At 46.4% G+C, this 20,651-nt stretch overlaps 1 protein-coding gene across 1 annotated transcript in view; it reads left to right on the top strand.

Moving 5' to 3' along the window:
- Positions 1-2,954: 2,954 nt before the first annotated feature.
- The window catches only part of nomo (nodal modulator), a 75,480-nt gene continuing 57,783 nt past the window's right edge, over positions 2,955-20,651 (top strand). Inside the window, exons 1-8 of the mRNA XM_078418356.1 lie at positions 2,955-3,777; positions 9,850-9,939; positions 10,990-11,035; positions 15,702-15,802; positions 16,121-16,224; positions 16,317-16,389; positions 18,953-19,105; positions 19,406-19,543. Coding sequence (XP_078274482.1) covers positions 3,616-3,777; positions 9,850-9,939; positions 10,990-11,035; positions 15,702-15,802; positions 16,121-16,224; positions 16,317-16,389; positions 18,953-19,105; positions 19,406-19,543 — 867 coding nt within the window. The 5' untranslated portion in view covers positions 2,955-3,615. The remainder of the gene's footprint in view (positions 3,778-9,849; positions 9,940-10,989; positions 11,036-15,701; positions 15,803-16,120; positions 16,225-16,316; positions 16,390-18,952; positions 19,106-19,405; positions 19,544-20,651) is intronic.

Raw genomic sequence — 20,651 nt, forward strand, 5'->3', positions numbered from 1 at the left:
GGTGGGTCTGTAGTACATGTGTGTGGATAGTCTGCTTCCTGAAATGCCAATAGAGAGATCAATAAAGGGGAGAGGTCATGGAATCATTCAGTGTGCAAACAGGCCCTTCGGACCAACTTGCCCACACTGACCAAATGTCCCACCTGCCTGCATTTGGCCCATATCCCTCCCAAAGACGTACAGGTATGTAGGTTAATTGGCTGGGTAAAATGTAAAAATTGTCCCTAGTGGGTGTAAGATAGTGTTAATGTGCGGGGATCACTGGGCGGCACGGACTTGGTGGGCCGAAAAGGCATGTTTCCGGCTGTATATATATGATATGATATCCCTGTACCTGTCTAATTGCTGCTTGCACATTACACATTGGCCTTCATCAGTCTGAGTATTCAGTATAGAAGTTGGGAGGTCATGTTACAGTTGTAGAAAAACGTTGATAAGGCTGCATTTAGAGTATTGTGTTCAGCCATGTTATAGGAAAGATGTTAAGCTACAATGGATACAGAGAACATTCATGAGGATGCTGCCAGGACTCGGCCTCAGCTATAGAGATAGGTTAAGCAGGTTAGGACTGCATTCCTTGGAGCACAGGAGGATGAGGGGTAATCTTGTAAAGGTGTACAAAATCAAGAGAGGAATGGAGCAGGTAGACATGCATAGTCTCTTGCCCAAAGTAGGGGAATCGAGAACCAGAGGACATAGGTTTAAGGTGAGGGGGAAAGATTTAATAGGAATACGAATACAAAGAGTGGTGGATGTATGGAGTAAGCTGCCGGAGGTAGTTGAGGCAGGTACTACTGCAATGTTTAAGAAGCACAGGTGCATGGATAGTACAGGTTTAGCGGGACATGGGCCAAAAGCAGGCAGGTGGAAGTAGTGAAGATGAGACATGTTGGCCGGTGTGGGCAGGTTGTGCCGAAGGGCCTGTTTCCATGCTGTGTGACTCAATGCCCATGATGTTGGTAATCATTGAGACTTGTCACCTTACTCTTCTTGGAAGTGTATTATTGGCACTTTTTTTTAAAGCAGGTGGGAACCTCAGACCTTGGTAATGAAAATGTCCACAAAGACTTCAGCCAGTTGGTCTGCGCAGGTTTTGACAACGTGACCAGATACACAACGTGCAGAAACTTTCTGAGGGTTCGTCCTCACGAAGAATCTTCTGACCTCTGCCTGAGATTGCCATGCCATTGCAGATCCAAATCCAAAATCCAAATCCAAAATAGCTTTATTTGTCATTCGTTCAGAACGAGATTACTTAGCCAGCAGTACAAAAACACAAGACACAACCCCAACACAAACATCCATCACAGTGACTCCAAACACCCCCTCACTGTGATGGAGGCCAAAAACTTCCCTCTCTCTTCCCCCATGCCCCTCCCACGTACAGACAACTCGACCCCTACCGAGGCGACCGACCCGCACAGCCCCCGCAAGGAGATGGAAAGTCCACGCGGCCGAGCCGCACCGGGCGATGGAAAGTCCCGCGGCCGCGCCGGGCGATGGAAAGTCCCGCGGCCGCGCCGCGCCGGGCGATGGAAAGTCCCGTGTGGAGATGTGTGGAGATAGTGACAACGAGCAGAGGTGAAATGGAGACAAAGGAAGGAAAAGGGTGAAATGTAAAGCCAGAGGTAGGGATGTGGGTGGAAGAGAATTGGGCGGGTTAACCAGTCAGCAGAAAGACATGATCACAATCGAGCCACCCACAGTGCACAGATACTTAACACATGTAAGATACGGCCCAGTAAAGTCCGATTAAAGATAGGCCGAGGGTCTGAGATAGATGGTGGCTCAGGACTGCTCTCTGGTTGTTGGTAGGATAGTTCAGTTGCCTGATAACAGCTGGGAAGTAACTGTCCTTGAATCTGGAGGTGTGTATTTACACACTACTTTACCTTTTGCCTGATGGGAGAGGGGGAAAGGGGTGTAAATGGAGTCAATGGAAGGGAGGTTGGTTTGTGTTGGTCTGGGTCTGGGCTGCATCCACAATTCTCTGCAATTTCTTATGGTCTTTGACGGAGCTGTTCCCAAACCAGGTTGTGATGCATCCTAATAAAATGCTTTCTATGGTGCATCTGTAGAAGGTGGTGAGAATTGTTGGGGAAATGCAGAACTTCCAAAGCCTTCTAAGGACGTAGAGGCATTGGTGTGCTTTCTTGGCCATTGCTTCGATGTGGGAGGTATGGGCCAAATTGCTAGTGCAACTTCAACTTCCCTTGTTTCAAACAGCCCAGCTAACCAGTCTGAAATAAAAACAAGAAATTAGAATCACAGCAGGTCAGCAGAAACATTGCAAGTCAAAGAATGCACCAGGGTTGTTATTTCATCTAAACCAATCTCTGCTCACAACTTAGAATTATCCAGCCCCATAAACACAGTTGTAATTCTCCTGCATCCTCTTTTAGGAATACATTCTTCCAAAATGTCATCACAAGCTTCAGTTGTGGTTTTATTTGTACTTTGTACAGTTGCATTACAAACTCATGTTCCTCTATTCCTTGCCTTGTGTTATGCAATGAAGCTCACCAGGACGACCGTGAAACTCGTACCATGACTCGGGTGGGGAAGGGACGGGGAGAGAGGGGATACAAGGGGTACTTGAAGTTAGAGACATTAGTATTCCTCCAACCCAGCAAACAGTATGAATATTGGTTCCCGTCCCTTCGGCGCAGCTGCTCACTGGGGTGGGCTGCAGGTCGCGGCCGATCCACTGGGTGGCGGTGTAGCGGGAGATCCGCTGGTGGGTGGCGGCGTAGCGGGAGGTGTTTGGGCGGGGGGGAGGTCCGCTGGGCGGCGGTGTAGCGGGTGTAGTGTGCGGGAGGTCGCTGGGCGGCGGTGTCGCGGCCGCTCCGCTGGGTGGCGGTGTAGCGGGAGGTGTGTGTGCGGGGGAGGTCCGCTGGGCGGCGCTGTCACGGGCGCTCCGCTGGGCGGCGGTGTAGCGGGTGTAGTGTGCGGGAGGCCGCTGGGCGGCGGTGTAGCGGGTGTAGTGTGCGGGAGGCCGCTGGGCGGCGGTGTAGCGGGTGTAGTGTGCGGGAGGCCGCTGGGCGGCGGTGTAGCGGGTGTAGTGTGCGGGAGGTCGCTGGGCGGCCGCTGGGCGGCGGTGTTGCGGGTGTAGTGTGCGGGAGGTCGCTGGGCGGCGGTGTAGCGGGAGTAGTGTGCGGGAGTAGTGTGCGGGAGTAGTGTGCGGGAGTAGTGTGCGGGAGTAGTGTGCGGGAGTAGTGTGCGGGAGTAGTGTGCGGGAGTAGTGTGCGGGAGTAGTGTGCGGGAGTAGTGTGCGGGAGTAGTGTGCGGGAGTAGTGTGCGGGAGTAGTGTGCGGGAGTAGTGTGCGGGAGGCCGCTGGGCGGCGGTGTAGCGGGTGTAGTGTGCGGGAGGCCGCTGGGCGGCGGTGTTGCGGGTGTAGTGTGCGGGAGGCCGCTGGGCGGCGGTGTAGCGGGTGTAGTGTGCGGGAGGCCGCTGGGCGGCGGTGTAGCGGGTGTAGTGTGCGGGAGGCCGCTGGGCGGCGGTGTAGCGGGTGTAGTGTGCGGGAGGTCGCTGGGCGGCCGCTGGGCGGCCGCTGGGCGGCGGTGTTGCGGGTGTAGTGTGCGGGAGGCCGCTGGGCGGCGGTGTCGCGGGCGGGTATGTGCGGGACCAGTGTCATGGCGGCGGCGGCAGTGGTGGGGATGAGGGCACTGGTGCTGGTGGTTGCGCTGTCCGCGGCGCTGACACAGGGCGAGGACATCGTGGTGGGATGTGGCGGGTTCGTGAAGTCGGACGTGGAGATAAATTACTCGCTGATCGAGGTGAGTTTGGGCCCCGGGCTGGCAGCGCTCGTCCCCGCCCTCCCCGCCCTCCCCGGCACCCCCACCCCTCACCACCCCCACCCCCACCCCTCACCACCCCCACCCCCACCCCTCACCTCCACTACCCCCACCCCTCACCACCCCCACCCCTCACCTCCACTACCCCCACCCCTCACCACCCCCACCCCTCACCTCCACTACCCCCACCCCTCACCTCCACTACCCCCACCTCCATTCACCCCCACCTCCATTCACCTCCACCTCCTCCACTCACCACCTCCTCCATCACCACCACCTCCACCACCATCTCCACCACCTCCATCACCCGGGCCCTGCCCCTGACCGGGCTCTGCCCCTGCCGATGTCATAAGTTTATTTCCAAAATGCTGGAGTAACTCAGCAGGTCAGGCAGCATCTCGGGAGACTGAAGAAGGGTCTCGACCCGAAACGTCACCCAACGTCATCAAACACATCACAAAGACAGCCTTCTTCCACCTCAAAAACATTGCCCGTCTCCGTCCATCCCTCTCCTCCACAGCTGCAGAAACCCTCATCCACGCCTTCATCACCTCCCGTCTGGACTACTGCAACAGCCTCCTCTATGGCTCACCCTCAAAAATCATCAGTAAACTTCAATACATTCAAAACTCCGCTGCCCGTCTACTCACCCACTCCCCGATCCGTGACCATATCACCCCCATCCTTTACAAACTCCACTGGCTCCCCATCCCCCAGAGAATCCAATACAAAATCCTCCTCATGACCTACAAAGCCCTCCATAACCTGGCCCCATCCTACCTGACTGACCTCCTCCACAGGCACACTCCCACCTGCACCCTCCGCTCTGCTGCTGCCAATCTCCTGTCCCCCCCCCCATCCAAGGTCACCTCACCTGTCTCCTTTCTCTGTTCGTTAACTTATTTATCTATTTATTCACTTCTCTATGTTCTAGAAATCCTTGTAAAGCGTCTTTGAGTGTTTGAAAAGCGCTATATAAATGTAATGCATTATTATTATTATTATTCCTTCTCTCCCGAGATGCTGCCTGACCTGCTGAGTTACTCCAGCATTTTGTGAATAAATCGATTTGTACCAGCATCTGCAGTTATTTTCTTATACTCATAAGTTTATTTCATTCATTTGTTCTATATCTCTCTATCACCGTCTATATCTCCCGTTTGTCTCGACCCTGACACAGTCTGAAGAAGGGTCTCGACCCGAAATATCATCCATTCCTTCTCTCCAGAGATGCTGCCTGACCCGCTGAATTACTCCAGCGCTTTGTGATTATCAGAAGTAATCACAGCAGAATTCGGCCCAATAAGTCAACTCAACTCTGCCATTCAATCATGTCAGGTCTATCCCTCCTAACTCCACTCTCCTGCCTTCTGTGACAGTGTCAAAATTGTACATTTTTTCAACTCCAGTGGCTTATTAGGAACTTAGCTTGCTTCACTGAGGCCCATTGAATTAAAAGCAACAAAACCTGTCTTGGATATCTTGGAAAGTACTGCAGAACAGGTTCTCTTGAGAACATGTTCACCCACTTGGAAGCTGTCGGGGAAGAAGACGTTGCCACACTGAGCGGCAGTCTGGTTTGCAAAGCAAAACGTGCTGTTGAGCCAAAACCCAAGAGGCCGACGTCAGGTAACACCGTGGTAGTAGGAGACTCCATTGTGAGAGGTACGGCAGGGGTTTATGCAGCAACAGACGGGATTCGAGGATGGTGTGCTGCCTCCCTGGTGCCAGGATCCAGGATGTCATGGAGAGGGTGCAGAAAATCCTCAAGTGCGGAGGTGAACAGCCGGAAGTGGTGCATGTCGTCACGAATGATGTCGGAAAGAAGGGGATGAATATTCTGCAGCGTGACTTTAGAGAGCTCGGAAAAATGCTGAAAAGCAGGACCTCCAGGGTGGTTATCTCCGGTTTGCTTCCAGTTCCTCATGCTGGTGAGAGCAGGAACAGGGAGATACAGGACCTGAATGCGTGGCTGAGGAGCTGGTGCAGGGGGCAGGGATTTAGATTCTTAAACCACTGGGATCTGTTTTGGGGTAAGGGGGAATTGTACAAAAGGGACGGATTGCACCTCAACAGGTGGGGGACCAGCATTCTGGCGGGCAGGTTTGCCACTGCTACACGGGTGGTTTTAAATTAAATAGGGGGTGGGGGGGGTCAAATGGGATAGTCAAGGATGGAGTTAAAGGGAAAGAGAGTAAAGGGATAGTCAATGACCCCAATGGGAAAGAAAACTCACAAAGGCATAGGAGAGTATGGCCAAGTGTAATAGGAATCGATGTGAAAGGTGAGATGAGTAAGGAATTAAAAGTATTGTATATGAATGCGCGAAGTATAAGAAGTAAAGTAGATGAGCTTGAGGCTCAGTTAGAAGTTGGTAGATATGACATTGTGGGGATTACAGAGACGTGGCTGCAGGAGGATCGGGCCTGGGAACTTAATATTCAGGGTTTTACGTCCTATAGAAAGGACAGGCAGGTTGGCAGAGGCGGTGGGGTAGCTCTGTTGGTGAGGGACGAAATTCAGTCCCTTGCAAGGGGTGACATAGGGACTGACGAGGTAGAGTCACTGTGGATAGAGTTGAGGAATTGTAAAGGTAAGAAGACACTAATTGGAGTTATCTACAGACCCCCAAATAGTATCCTGGATGTAGGGTGTAAGATGCAGCAGGAATTAAAACTGGCATGTAAGAAAGGTAATGCCACTGTGGTGATGGGGGATTTCAATATGCAGGTAGACTGGGAAAATCAAGTTGGTCCAGGACCCCAAGAAAGAGAGTTTGTATAGTGCCTCCAAGATGGATTCTTAGACCAGCTTGTAATGGAGCCTACCAGAGAAAAGGCCCTTCTGGATTTAGTGTTGTCCAATGAACCAGATTTAATAAGGGAACTCAAGGTAAAGGAACGTGAACATAATGTGATTAGTTTTAATCTGCAATTTGAGAGGGAGAAGGTTAAATCAGTGTTGCAGTTGAACAATGGTCACTATGAAGGCATGAGAGAGTAGCTGGCCAAGGTCGACTGGAAAAGGAATCCTACCAGGAATGACGGTGGAACAGCAATGGCAGGAATTTCTGGGCATAATCTGGAAGACGCAGGATCATTTCATTCCAAAGAGGACGAAAGATTCTAAGGGGAGTAGGGGGCAACCGTAGCTGACAAGGGAAGTTAGGGATGGAATAAAACTAAAAGAAAAGATGTATAACACAGCAAAGAGTAGCGGGAAGCCAGAGGATTGGGAAACTTTGAAAGGACAACAGAAGGTAACAAAACGGGCAATACGGGCTGAAAGGATGAAGTACGAGGGGAATATAAGAAAATAACTGCAGATGCTGGTACAAATATTTATTCACAAAATGCTGGAGTAACTCAGCAGGTCAGGCAGCATCTCGGGAGAGAAGGAATGGGTGACGTTTCGGGTCGAGACCCTCGAGGGGAAGCTGGCCAAGAATATAAAGAAGGATAGTAAAAGCTTCTTTAGATATGTTAAGAGAAAAAGAGTAGCAAAGTCAAAGTGGGTCCTTTGAAGGCAGACACGGGTGAAATTATTATGGGTAACAAGGAAATGGCAGAAGAGTTGAACAGGTACTTCAGATCTGTCTTTATTAAGGAAGACACAAACAATCTCCCAGATGTACTCGAGGACAGAGGATCTAAGGGGATAGAGGAACTGAAGGAAATTTGCATTAGGCGAGAAATAGTTTTAGGTAGACTGATGGGACTGAAGGTTGATAAATCCCCAGGGCCTGATGGTCTGCATCCCAGGGTCCTCAGGGAGGTGGCTCTAGGAATAGTGGACGCATTGGTGATCATTTTCCAATGTTCAATAGATTCAGGATCAGTTCTTGTGGATTGGAGGATAGCTAATGTTATCCCACTTTTCAAGAAAGGAACGAGAGAGAAAACGGAATTACAGACCAGTTAGCTTGACATCGGTGGTGGGGAAGATGCTGGAGTCAATCATTAAAGAGGTAATAACGGTGCATTTGGAGAGCAGTAAAAGGATAAGTCCAAGTCAACATGGATTTATGAAAGGGAAATCATGCTTGACTAATCTTCTGGAATTTTTTGAGGATGTGACAAGTAAAATGGATGAAGGGGAGCCAGTGGATGTAGTGTATCTAGACTTTCAGAAAGGACATCCTTGTAATTGAGGCAGTGCAGCGTAGGTTCACGAGATTGATCCCTGGGATGGCGGGACTGTCATATGAGGAAAGATTGAAAAGACTAGGCTTGTATTCACTGGATTTTAGGATGAGAGGGGATCTTATAGAAACATATAAAATTATAAAAGGACTGGACAAGCTAGATGCAGGAAAAATTTTCCCAATGTTGGGCGAGTCCAGAACCAGGGGCCACAGTCTTAGAATAAAGGGGAGGCCATTTAAAACTGAGGTGAGAAGGAACATTTTCACCCAGAGAGTTGTGAATTTGTGGAATTCTCTGCCACAGAGGGCAGTGGAGGCCAATTCACTGGATCAATTTAAAAGAAAGTTAAATTGAGCTCTCGGGGCTAGTGGAATCAAGGGATATGGGGAGAAGGCAGGCACTGGTTACTGATTGTGGATGATCAGCCATGATCACAATGAATGGCGGTGCTGGCTCGAAGGGCCGAATGGCCTCCTCCTGCACCTATTTTTTATGTTTCTAAGATGCTGGTTCACTCCGAAGATAAAGACAAAATGCTGGAGCAACTATCCTGTTGTCTGTCCCGCTGAGTTGCTCCAGCATTTTGTGTCGATCTTGTCTTTGATGTCATCTGGAGCTAAGCGAATCAAGAATTGAGAGTTTTAATTTTCCTATGGCAATGAATTTCTTATTTTGCTGCAGCTTTACAGGCACATTAAACACAACAAATAAATGGTTCTCGGGCTTCTGTACCCTCTTCCCAATGGTAACATGTGTAGGCATGGTGGTGTGGGTTTTTGATGATACCAGCTGCTTTCTTGAGGTAGTGCATCTACCCAAACTATTTCCTTCATGAACTTATACACCTCTATAAGATCACCTCTCATTCCCCCACACTCCAAGGAATACTGTCCTAGTCTGCTCAACCTCTCCCTATGGCTCAGGCTCTCAAGCACTGGCAACATCTTCTTAAATGTTCTCTGCACTCTTCCCAGCTGAACAACATCTTTCCTATATTAGGGTGACCAAAGCTGAACACAGTACCCCAACTGTGGCCTCACCAGTGCTTGTACATCTGTAACATAACGTCCCAACATCTATACTCAAAACCCTGACTGATGAAGGCCAAAGTGCTGAAAGCTTTCTTGACTACCTTATCCACCTGTGACACCACCTTCAAGAAATTACATACCTGCACTCCTGATTCCTCTGCTCCACAACACTCCCCAGTTCCTGCCATTTACTGTGAAGGTCCTGCCCAAAATGCAACTCCTCGCACTTATCCGTATTAAACTTTATTAACCATTCCTCAGCCCACCTGCCTAACTGATCAAACTGCAGCTGTAACCTTAGATAACCATCTTTACTATCCACAATACCTCCCATGTTAGTGTCTTCTGCAAACTTACTAATCATGCCTTCTACATAATGATCATGTTGATGTAAACCACAAACTGCAATGGGCCTAGTACTGAGTTGACATTTCTGGTGGGGACCCTTCTCAGTAATGGTCACCTATCCATATTCTCCAGAGATGCTGCCAGACCCGCTGAGTTACTCCAGCTCTTTGTGAACGCATGCCATATTAGGCCATGAAACTTGGTGTGGAAAAGGAGGAACATTGGGAGAGGGTGGGCTATTCAGCTCCTTGTCCTGCCGTTCATTTACATTATGGCCGATCTGAATCAAAAATGGCATTTTGCTGGGGTGCTAATTTTGAATTCTTCTTGTACCTATCCCTATTCTGCCCCACTGACATGATATAATGGTCTGTAAGCCCAGTTTTACGTTGGGGTTAAAAATGTAGAATGTTTAGATTATGTTTAACAAATATAAAAGGAATTGATGAAGCAAATGTTCTCTGAACTGAAGTTTCTGAGCCATACTTTTAATTTTCTAAATTAAAGGAAAACCGTGATTGCTTTCACAGATCAAACTATACACAAAACAAGGAACGCTGAAATACCAGACAGATTGTGCTCCCAACAATGGCTACTTCATGATTCCCCTGTATGACAAGGTAACACATTTTGTAAACTATGATAATATCTTTATGGTGGTGTGAATCAATTTGTAGATTTTAGATTTAGATTTAGAGATACAGCGCGGAAACAGGCCCTTCGGCCCACCGAGTCCGCGCTGCCCAGCGATCCCCGCACATTAACACTATCCTACACACACTAGGGACAATTTTTACATTTACCCAGTCAATTAACCTACATACCTGTACGTCTTTGGAGTGTGGGAGGAAACCGAAGATCTCGGAGAAAACCCACGCAGGTCACGGGGAGAACGGTACAAACTCCGTACAGACAGCACCCGTAGTCAGGATCGAACCTGAGTCTCCGGCGCTGCATTTGCTGTAAGGCAGCAACTCTACCACTGCGCCACCGTGCCGCCTGTTTGCTTATGATAATCCTATTCCAAATTCGAAACTGTTTTTTGTTTCACACTTTCTCAATGATTATCTCAGTTTTATAAAAAGTATTGACTAGTTACTTGACCAATGATAATCTGAGCAGCTCATGCAACTGTTTGGTAGTTTTAATAAACTAGCTTTAGGGCGGCACAGTGATGCAGCAGTAGAGTTGCTACCTTACAGCGCTTGCAGTGCCGGAGACCCGGGTTCCGTCCTGCCGACGGGTGCTGTCTGTACGGAGTTTGTACGTTCTCCCCGTGACCTGTGTGGGTTTTCTCCGAGATCTTCGGTTTCCTCCCACACTCCGCAGACGTACAGGTTTGTAGGTTAATTGGCTTGGTATAAATATAAAAATTGATCCTAGGTTGTGTTAATGTGTGGGGATCGCTGGTCGGCGTGGACACAGTGGGTCGAAGGGCCTGTTTTCGCGCTGTATCTCAAACTCAACTAAACTAAAAATGGTATAATTCATTATAAATGTGTGTAATCTCTGCAGAATCAACTTAATAAATTTTATAAAGTGTTCTGATTTGGAGTGTTGTGCTGGCATTGATAAAGCCATCTGTGGATTAATTATTGCATTGGTGAAAGGACCACTTTCTTTGTGAATAAGCGTGCCTTGTTCTATAATGTCTATTACAATTTTTCTAGGGGGATTTCATTTTAAAGATTGAGCCCCCCCTAGGGTGGAGCTTTGGTGAGTACTTTTCAATTCTGACTAAAATCAGCTTGTATTTTTGGTATTTTGTGAAAACCTAGAGTGTTTACACCATCCCCCCACCTCCCCCTCTCCATTGCATGTCCTCAGCAGAAGCTCGCAGCTCAATCAGGTCTGAGCCCGTTGTGATGTGGAGCTCCTTCCATTGCCTTCGACTCAGGGCCTTTTTATCCGACAAGGAGTCCTCACCTCCCAGTGACGACCCTTTTCCTCATCTTCAACATTCCTTCTTCACGTAGACTCCCCTTGCCGGCCTTTACCCTCTCTGGACCCGTTTATTTTCAGTTGCTAGTGTGACATCAATCATCTTGACTTCACTCCTCTTACCACACCAATCTCATCCCCTCTGAACATACATCCAGCCCTCAGCTCACTCAATCCCAACAATCTGAATATTGTTATCAAAAAGGACACCAAGGGAGGCGCGGTTGTAGTCTGACAGGCTGCCCTCTACTGTGCTGAGGTCAGGTGCCAACTCTCAGACACCTCATAACTACCCTACAAGACTCCACAGACAAACATCAGGCCATCATCTCCCAGACCATTACTGATTTTAACACCTCTGGCAATCTTAGATCACGACATAGGAACAGAATTAGGCCATTCAGACCAGAAAAGTGCATTACTGTTGTGATCAAGGCTGATCTATTCTCCTGCCTTCTTCCCGTAACCTAATCAAGAACCTATCAATCTCCACGGTAAAAATATTCAATGACGGATTCCACAGATTCACCACCCTCTGGCTGTTGAAAGTCCTCTTCATCTCTATTCAATGTCTGTGCTCTTTGGTCCTCGACTCTCCCACTACTGGAAACATCCTCGCACATCCACTCTATCTAGGTCTTTCATTATTCAGTAGGTTAAAATGAGATCTCCCCTCCATCATCCTTCTTTAACTGCAGCAAGTACAGGCCCTGAGCCATCTCACAAGCCTCATACATTAACCCAATCGTACCCAGGATCATTCTCGCGCCCTCTGGACCCTCTCCAATGCCAGCACATCCTTCCTCAGATATGGTGCCCAAAACTGCTCACCCACTCTTCCCTCCACCGCTTTCAATCTTAGAGTTCCCCAGTCGTGTACAACCCATTTCTATCTCCCAAAATCCTCAAGCAGGACTGCTCTGGCAGGCCCATCACTTTTGCCTGTTTCTGTCCCACAGAACTCATCACCAAATACTTCAATTCTATTCCCCCCCCTTGTCCACTCCCTTGCGACACATCTGAGACACATCGCACTCTCTTCAACACTTCAATTCCTAGGCTCCCTTTGCCTCATCATCACCATGGACATCCATTCCCACCTGGAGGGTCTTGGGGCCCTCCAGTTCTTCCTTGAACAGATGAGGCTTTCCATTCTAGATATCTGAGATCTCTTTCTTTAGTAAACATGGCTTGCATCCTGGTGTTGAAGATGAATTCCTTATTAATGTCTCCTCACATGCAACTCCTCTAACCTCATATACTGCCGTCAATGCTCCCGATGTGGCCTCCTTTGCATCGGAGAGACCAAGTAGACTAGGAAACCTAGTGTGCTGAACAATTATGCTCAGTCCACCAAGGCCTAGTGGATTTCTTGGTTGCGAATAATTTTAACTTCCCTTCCCAGTTCCATTCCAACCTTTCTGACCTGGGCCTTCTCCATTGCCAGAGTGAGGCTGTACACAAACTGGAGAAATAGCACTTCATATTCTGCTTGGGTACCATACACCACGACAGTATGAACAATGAATTCTCCAGTTTTAGGTAACTAAACAACCCCCACCCCCTCTTTTGTTGTCCCCCTTTCTTCCCTGTGTCCTACCTGATATGCACCCATTTCTCCCACTATTCTGCCCGCTTTCAGCTTTCTCCCTCCCTTCCACCCACATCCATTCTTCTGGCCCCACAATTCACGTCACTTCTCTCTGAAGACTTCTTTTCATACATGACCTTTGTTCACCAATCACCCTCCTCCCTCCTCGCCTGTATCCACCTATCATTTGTCTGGCTTTGTCCGCCCACCTCTGTTCCAGCCTTCTCCTCCCTACAACAATCAATTTTCAAGAAGGTTCCTAACCCAAAATGTCGCCCATCATGTTCTTCATAGAATTTGCCTGACCCACTAAATCACTCCAGCACTTTGTGTTTTTTGCTCAAGATTGCAGTATCAGTGGTTTCTTGTGTCTTCTATTTTGTAACAATGCACTGTTCTTCAATTCACTCGTTTCTTTGCATGAATTGACTGTTAAATATATTAATGTGATGATGCAGCTACAAACAATTATAGAATAATGGGTTCATAAATCTGTTTTACAGAATTATGATTTTGTTAGTAAATGCCACTGTATGGCCATGAACGTTGTTCATTGTGAATTGTGGTCACAGGTGAATGTCCGACCTGTACATTGATCTTTTTTGTTGCCCCATTTGGTTTGGAGGGACAGTAGTTGACTGCAGAATGTAAGGATGGCACTAGTCTGTGTGCAGTGGTAGAGTTGCTGCCTTTCAGCACCAGAGACCCGGATTCGATCCTGACTACGGGTGCTGTCTGTACCTAGTTTGTACGTTCTCCCCGCATGGGTTTTCTCCGGGTGCTCTGGTTTCCTCCCATATTCCAAAGATGTGCAGGGTTGCAGATGAATTGTCCTTTGTGTGTAGGATCGAACTGGTGTACGAGTGATTGTTAGTCGACGTGAACCCTGTATCTCTCTCAAAAATACATTTTATTTGTTGATGAAATATGAATGTTACCGAAGCTGACATTGATTGTCCATCCATATTTACACCTGATTTAAGGAGGTTGTTTTACCAGTCAACCACATTGCTGTGTCTAGTCTATGTAGGCCAGGCTGAGTATGGGCAGCAAATTTTCAGCCTGGAAGAATAATTTTGATGGGGTTATCATAGAATATTTTTGTGGCAGATTTGATTTTCACCTTAAAACGTCATGAAATAGGCTCAATTTTGTTATAGGTATTAAATCCCTAAAATCTCCAGCTGCATGATGGAAATCATATTTATCTCTTATCAGTATATTAAAAAAGATTTTATTTAATTTTGTTGATATCGTCAAAATGGTTTTGTGGAAGCTTTCAACCATTTCTTGGGATGTTTGATTATTTCTTTAAAGCTCTCTGAAATAACGTCAATTCTCAGTGATATCCAAGGTCCATTTGATAAGGAATTTCTCTGTCATGAAGCAGTTTTGTTTTACAAATGATAATTCATTACATGTAGTTGCTCAAAGTAATATGTTGGAAGGACCTGCAGGTGCTGGTTTAAACCGAAGGTAGACACAAAAGCCTGGAGTTACTCAGCGGACAGGCAGCAAGTCTGGTGAGAAGGAATGGGCGATGTTTTGGGTCATGACTCTTCTTCAATAGTTCTATGGTTGGAAGTCAAGAGATTGGAGAAAAGCTTAAACTAAATGTGAAGGTATCATTCTATATTTTAAATGTTCATCTGATTCCTGAAGTTTCTTAGAGTTAACAAGCCAGTCATCTAGCACTGATCCCACTGGTACTGATTCCAACGTGATCCCACTACTGGCCACATCTTCCCATCTCCACCCCTTTCTGCTTTCCGCAGAGACCATTCCCTCCGCAACTCCCTGGTCAACTCGTCCCTTCCCACCCAAACCGCCCCCTCCCCAGGTACTTTCCCCAGCAACCGCAGGAGATGCAACACGTGCCCCTTTACCTCCCCCCTCGACTCCATCCAAGGACCCCGACAGTCTTTCCAGGTGAGGCAGAGGTTCACTTTCACCTCCTCCAACCTCATCTACTGTATCCGCTGTTCTGGGCATCAACTTCTGTACATCGGCGAGACCAAGCGCAGGCTCGGCGATCGGTTCGCTGAACTCCTCCGCTCAGTCCGTCTTAACCTACCTGATCGTCCGGTTGCTAAACACTTTAACTTCCCCTCCCATTCCAAATCTGACCTTTCTGTCCTGGGCCTCCTCCACTGTCAGAGTGAGGCCCAGTGCAAATTGGAGGAGCAGCACCTCATATTTCGCTTGGGTAGCTTACACCCCAGCGGTACGAACATTGACTTCTCTAACCTCAAGTAGCCCTTGCTTTCCCTCTCTCTCCACCCCCTCCCCCTTCCCAGTTCTCCCACCAGTCTTACTGTCTCTGACTACATTCTCTCTCTGTCCCGCCCCCTCCCCTGACATCAGTCTGAAGAAGGGTCTCGACCCGAAACATCATCCATCCTTCTCTCCAGTGATGCTGCCTGTCACGCTGACTTACTCCAGCATTTTGTGTCTACCTTTGATTTAAACCAGCATCTCTCCTAGTGTACTGGGTACAGTGTAGGTTTCCATATCTAAGAATGGATGTGCTTGTATTGGAGCAGCGCGGAGAAGATTTTCTAGACTGATTCCTGGGATAAGGGATTGCCGAAAGGATGAAGTGCGGTTATTCAAGTTGAGGAAAATGAGAGGTAATGTTATGGAACCACATGATTCTGGTGGGGATTGACAGGGAGAATGCTGAGAATGTTGCCCATAATTAGACCATGACCAAGAGTCGGCATAAGCTCCTTCTAAAGAATATGTGAGGTAATGTAAGATAATGCCGCATCTAGCATTGCGACTTGTTGGAATTTTATAATCACTCGCCACTTGAAAGGAACACTTTCTTTCCCCCCCCAATGCACCCAGAGCCGACAAACGTGGATCTTCACATAGATGGCGTTAATGATATTTGCACCAAAGGCGAGGACATAAACTTTATGTTTACTGGATTTTCTGTCTCTGGAAAGGTAAGAAAGATATTTATTTTGTATCTGTGGGTTAATCGGTAAATTTACAACAAATACCTTTTACATTGTAGAACAACTTTGCTTTTGAAGATGTATGATTAGATGCATTGGGGAGCAAGCCTCTGAGATTTCAGGCCTTTCAGAGGAAGACAAAATCAATTAAAATAAACATCCATGATTCTGATTTCATCTTCATGGCTGATAGCTTAGGAATTGATAACTTGCAATTTAATTTAAATATTTTTCTTGAATTCGTCTCAAATTGTCAATGAATAAGGTGAATTTTCCACAGGTTGTAAATATGACCTCTTTTCTCAGGTGTTAAGCAAAGGTCAAAGTTCCGGGCCTGCTGGCGTTCAAGTTACATTACGAAAGGTTGGAACGGAGGTGGATCAGACGTCATTGACTCAAGTTGGAGGAAAGTATGTGTATGCTTACACACACGTTGTAACATGATGGTAAATGTGCTCTTGTTTCATTCTAAACGTAAGTGACATTTTCTATCTTTTTGCAGATATGCATTTACGAGGGTGCTGCCTGGTGACTATGAAATTGTTGCTTCTCACCCTACCTGGACTCTACAAAAAGTAAGTTATGGTTAATGCCTTGTATCTGTTTGGAAAATTCTGAAAGTGAATAATTTATATGTGATGTCTGTTGCAGAACTCAAAATGTGTAGTTATTGTTATATGTGATGGCCGTAGAATTTCTTGATGCAGATTATCTCATTGAGATGTCACTATGCAGTTGTCATTCATTAACAAATGCATCACCGATACCGGCCGATTAACTTCAGGACTGGCACACAATGTGCGTACAAATACACGCCAATGGGTGACGTTTCGGGTCGAGATCCTTCAGACTGAAGAAGTCACCCATTCCTTCTCTCCAGAGATGCTGCCTGACCTGCTGAGTTACTCTGGCATTTTGTGTCTACCTTCGATTTAAACCAGCATCTGCAGTTCTTACCTACACAAATACATGCCAAGTTGTGTTGCATGTATTTGGAGAAGAGTGGATACCATTCTTCTGAGAATCTGATCTTGGGCATTTAAGTCTGGCGAGGCAGTCATACAAGAAGTTCAGATACACCCTTGATAGGCCATAAAAAAAGTGAAAAGGGACTTTTGCTCTGAACTGGAGGACAAGACAAACGTTTGGCAGCAGTGGCAAGGCTTGCTTGCCATCACTTCCTGAAGGTAAGACCAGGGGGCTGCTCAAACGACAGTGAAGCATCATTCCCTGATGAGCTCAATGTGTTCTACGCACGCTTTTATAGGGAGAACATTGATGTGCCTTCCCGAGCCTCCATAGCCTCAGATGGTGTTACTATCAGAGTCACAGAGGCCGACGCCGTAGATTCTTCCGGAGGGTGAACCCTTGGAAAGTGTCTGGACCTGATGGTATACCTGGTCGTGTTTGTAAAGACTGTGCGGACCAACTGGCTGGAGTTTTTGTGGACCTCTCATTATTGATGCAGGTACCCTCCTGCATCAATAATACAAGCAGTGTAAGGTGCCGTGCCTCAATGAGTATTGACCAGTGGCACTAACGTCCGTGGTGATGAAGTGGTTTGAGAGGTTGGTTATGGCGCATATCAACTCTTACCTCAACAAGAACCTGGACCCACTACAATTTTCCAACCGTGACAATAGATCAAAGGAGGATGCGATCTCGCTGGCTCTCCACTCTGCACTGAATCGCTTGGACATACATCAGACTGTTCATAGACTGCAGGCAGCTCGGCATTCAACACCATCATCCTCTCCAAACCGGTTACCAAGCTCACGGAACTCGGCCTCTGCATCCCTCTGCAACTGGATGCTCGGCTTCCTCATCAACAGAACACAATCAGTATGAATTGGCAGCAATATTTCCTGTTCAATAACCATCAGCACAGGAGCACCTCAAGGCTGTGTGCATAACTCCCTGCTATACTCACTCTAAACACATAACTGTAGGTGGACACAGTTCCAACTCCATTTTCAAATTGGCCGATGACACCACTGTTGTTGGGCAGATTATGGATGATGACAAGTCAATACAGGGGTGAAGATTGATCGACTGATCGAATGGTGCCAGAACAACAACCTTCCTCTGAACGTCAGTAAAACGAAGGAACTAATTGTTAACTTTAAAAGAGGAAGTCCGTGGATCCATGAACCTGCACTCATCGACAGAGTGGACGAGAGAGAATCTTTCCTGGACCCATCACATTGATACAATCATAAAGAAAGCCCATCAACCCCACTACTTCCTGAGAAGATTGAAGAGATTCGGCATATTGACAAATACTCTTGAACTTCTACAGGTGTACAGTAGAGAGCATATTGGCTGGTTACATCACAGCCTGGTTCAGCAACTCGAATCCCCAGGAACTGAGACGATTGCAAAAAGTGGTGAACTCTGCCCAACCTGCACGGGGATTGACCTCCCCCACAATCGAAGGGATCTACAGAGGTCAGTGCCTCGGGAAGGCAGCCAGTATCATCAGGGACCCACACCACCCTGACCACACTCTCATTTCATTTCACTCCTGCCTTCGGGAAGAAGTATGGGAGCCTGAAAACTAACATCCTGCTTCAGGAGCAGTTTCTTCCCAACAACCATCAGGCTATTAAACACTACAACCTCCAACTAAGCTCTGAACTACATGGGGGGGGGGGGGGGGGGGCAGGGCAATGCTTTTGTCTTTGCACTATTGTTGTTTGTTTTTTATTATATATACTGTATCTTTGTTGTTTATTATCGTTGTTTACAGAGTGCCCTCTTTACAGACTATTGTGCTGCTGCAAGTAAGAATTTAATTGTTCCGTTTTGGGTCATATGGTAATAAAACACTTTTGACCCTTGAACACAATTGGACCACAGCCTAATTTTGTGGCTGAACTCATGGCCATAAAGCACTCAATATATTTATATATCCTTGCCTGAGCCTCTGAACTAGATTTATGGCTCTGTTATGTTACTTTAATTTGTCATTCTCTAAACAGTTTCATTCGTATTTAATGAGTTTTCAGATGCTGTAGCAGTTTTAAGTTGGGGGCAATTTGCATCCTAAATACAATTGGAATTTTCGTTGAAACTTGAGTACATTTAACTGCTTGTGATATTTTGAATTATAACTCATTCAATGTTTTTGTTGTTTAGGCATCTACTTTGGTTCAGGTGATAAATTCTAATGCAAACATAATTGATTCTCTTGTGGTTGCTGGGTACGATGTTTTGGGCTCTGTGCGAAGTGATGGTGAGCCAATGAAAGGTGTAGTGTTTCTACTGTTTTCGTCATCAGTCACAAAGAAGGTGAGAGAGAATAATGTGACCTTAAGATAACCATTCAATTAGAATTGGTGAATTATATTTTGCAAGATGAGTTACAAACATTTACAATCTGTGCATTCATAAGGAACGATTATTTGCCTTTTAAAAAATATACGTATATAATTTTATTCAAGAGTCTTTGGGAGCCTAAACAGAAAGGGGTAATCTTGCGGAGAAGATTGAGACTATGCTTGATCTCATTGAAAGCATTTAAATTGCTGTTATTTTTCAACTTATGAAGTAATTGCTTTTGACAATTAACATTCCCTTCCTTGTTGGTAGGACATCGCTGGCTGTAATTTATCTCTGGTTGAAGGGTTTCAGGCAACAGATGAAGCTAAATCTTTCCTGTGCAGTGTTGTGTCAGGAGAAGATGGATCATTTATTTTTTCATCCCTCCCCAGTGGAGAATATACAGTGGTGAGTATGTGATAAATAATTCTTAGTGGTATCAACATCTTTTGGTTTTGAAGCTCTGCACAAGGTTCCGTTACAAATGCACCTGTGACAAATTGATTTGGATATTGTAAAGACAGTAGACGATTGTGGTGTCTGTGTGTAGTCTGGGAAAGGGAAGAGTGATGGTATTGTAGTATAGTATTGAGCAGTATAGGTTGGAAACTTGATGTCAATATTGTCAGATATTTCTGTGCATTTGCAATAGGCCTTTGGATTTCTAATAATGTTATCCTTCCAACATTGTCTAAATATTTCAGATTAATGTTTACAGGCAAAGCTACACATAAACAATAGTTTTATAGAAACATAGAAAATAGGTGCAGGAGTAGGCCATTCGGCCCTTCGAGCCTGCACCGCCATTCAATATGATCATGGCTGATCATCCAACTCAGTATCCTGAGTCCTGAGAAGGGGGTATGCCTTCTCTCCATACCCCCTGATCCCTTTAGCCACAAGGACCACATCTAACTCCCTCTTAAATATAGCCAATGAACTGGCCTCAACTACCCTCTGTGGCAGAGAATTATCACAATTAAAACCAATGTTTAGAAAGTCGCATCTAATACATGACAAGACTCTAGTTATATATTTTAGTGAATTAATTATATTACAAGGAAATACTACCGCTTGCAGTTATGTATCTGAACATTTACAGTGCCCTCCATAATGTTTGGGACAAAGACCCATCATTTATTTATTTGCTTATGCACTCCACAATTTGATATTTGTAATGGAAAAAAAATCACATGTGGCTAAAGTGCACATTATCAGATTTTAATAAAGGCCATTTTTATACATTTTGGTCTCACCATGTAGAAATTACAGCTGTGTTTATACATAGTCCCCCCATTTCAGGGCCCCATAATGTTTGGGACACAGCAATGTCATGTAAATGAAGGTCCATGTTCAGTATTTTGTTGCATATCCTTTGCATGCAATGACTGCTTGAAGTCTACGATTCATGGACATCACCAGTTGCTGGGTGCCTTCTCTGGTGATGCTCTGCCAGGCCTGTATTGCAGCCATCTTTAGCTTATGCTTGTTTTGGGGTCTAGTCCCCTTCAGTTTT

This window comes from Rhinoraja longicauda, chromosome 21 (assembly GCF_053455715.1).
Source record: "Rhinoraja longicauda isolate Sanriku21f chromosome 21, sRhiLon1.1, whole genome shotgun sequence".
Lineage (NCBI taxonomy): Eukaryota > Metazoa > Chordata > Chondrichthyes > Rajiformes > Arhynchobatidae > Rhinoraja > Rhinoraja longicauda.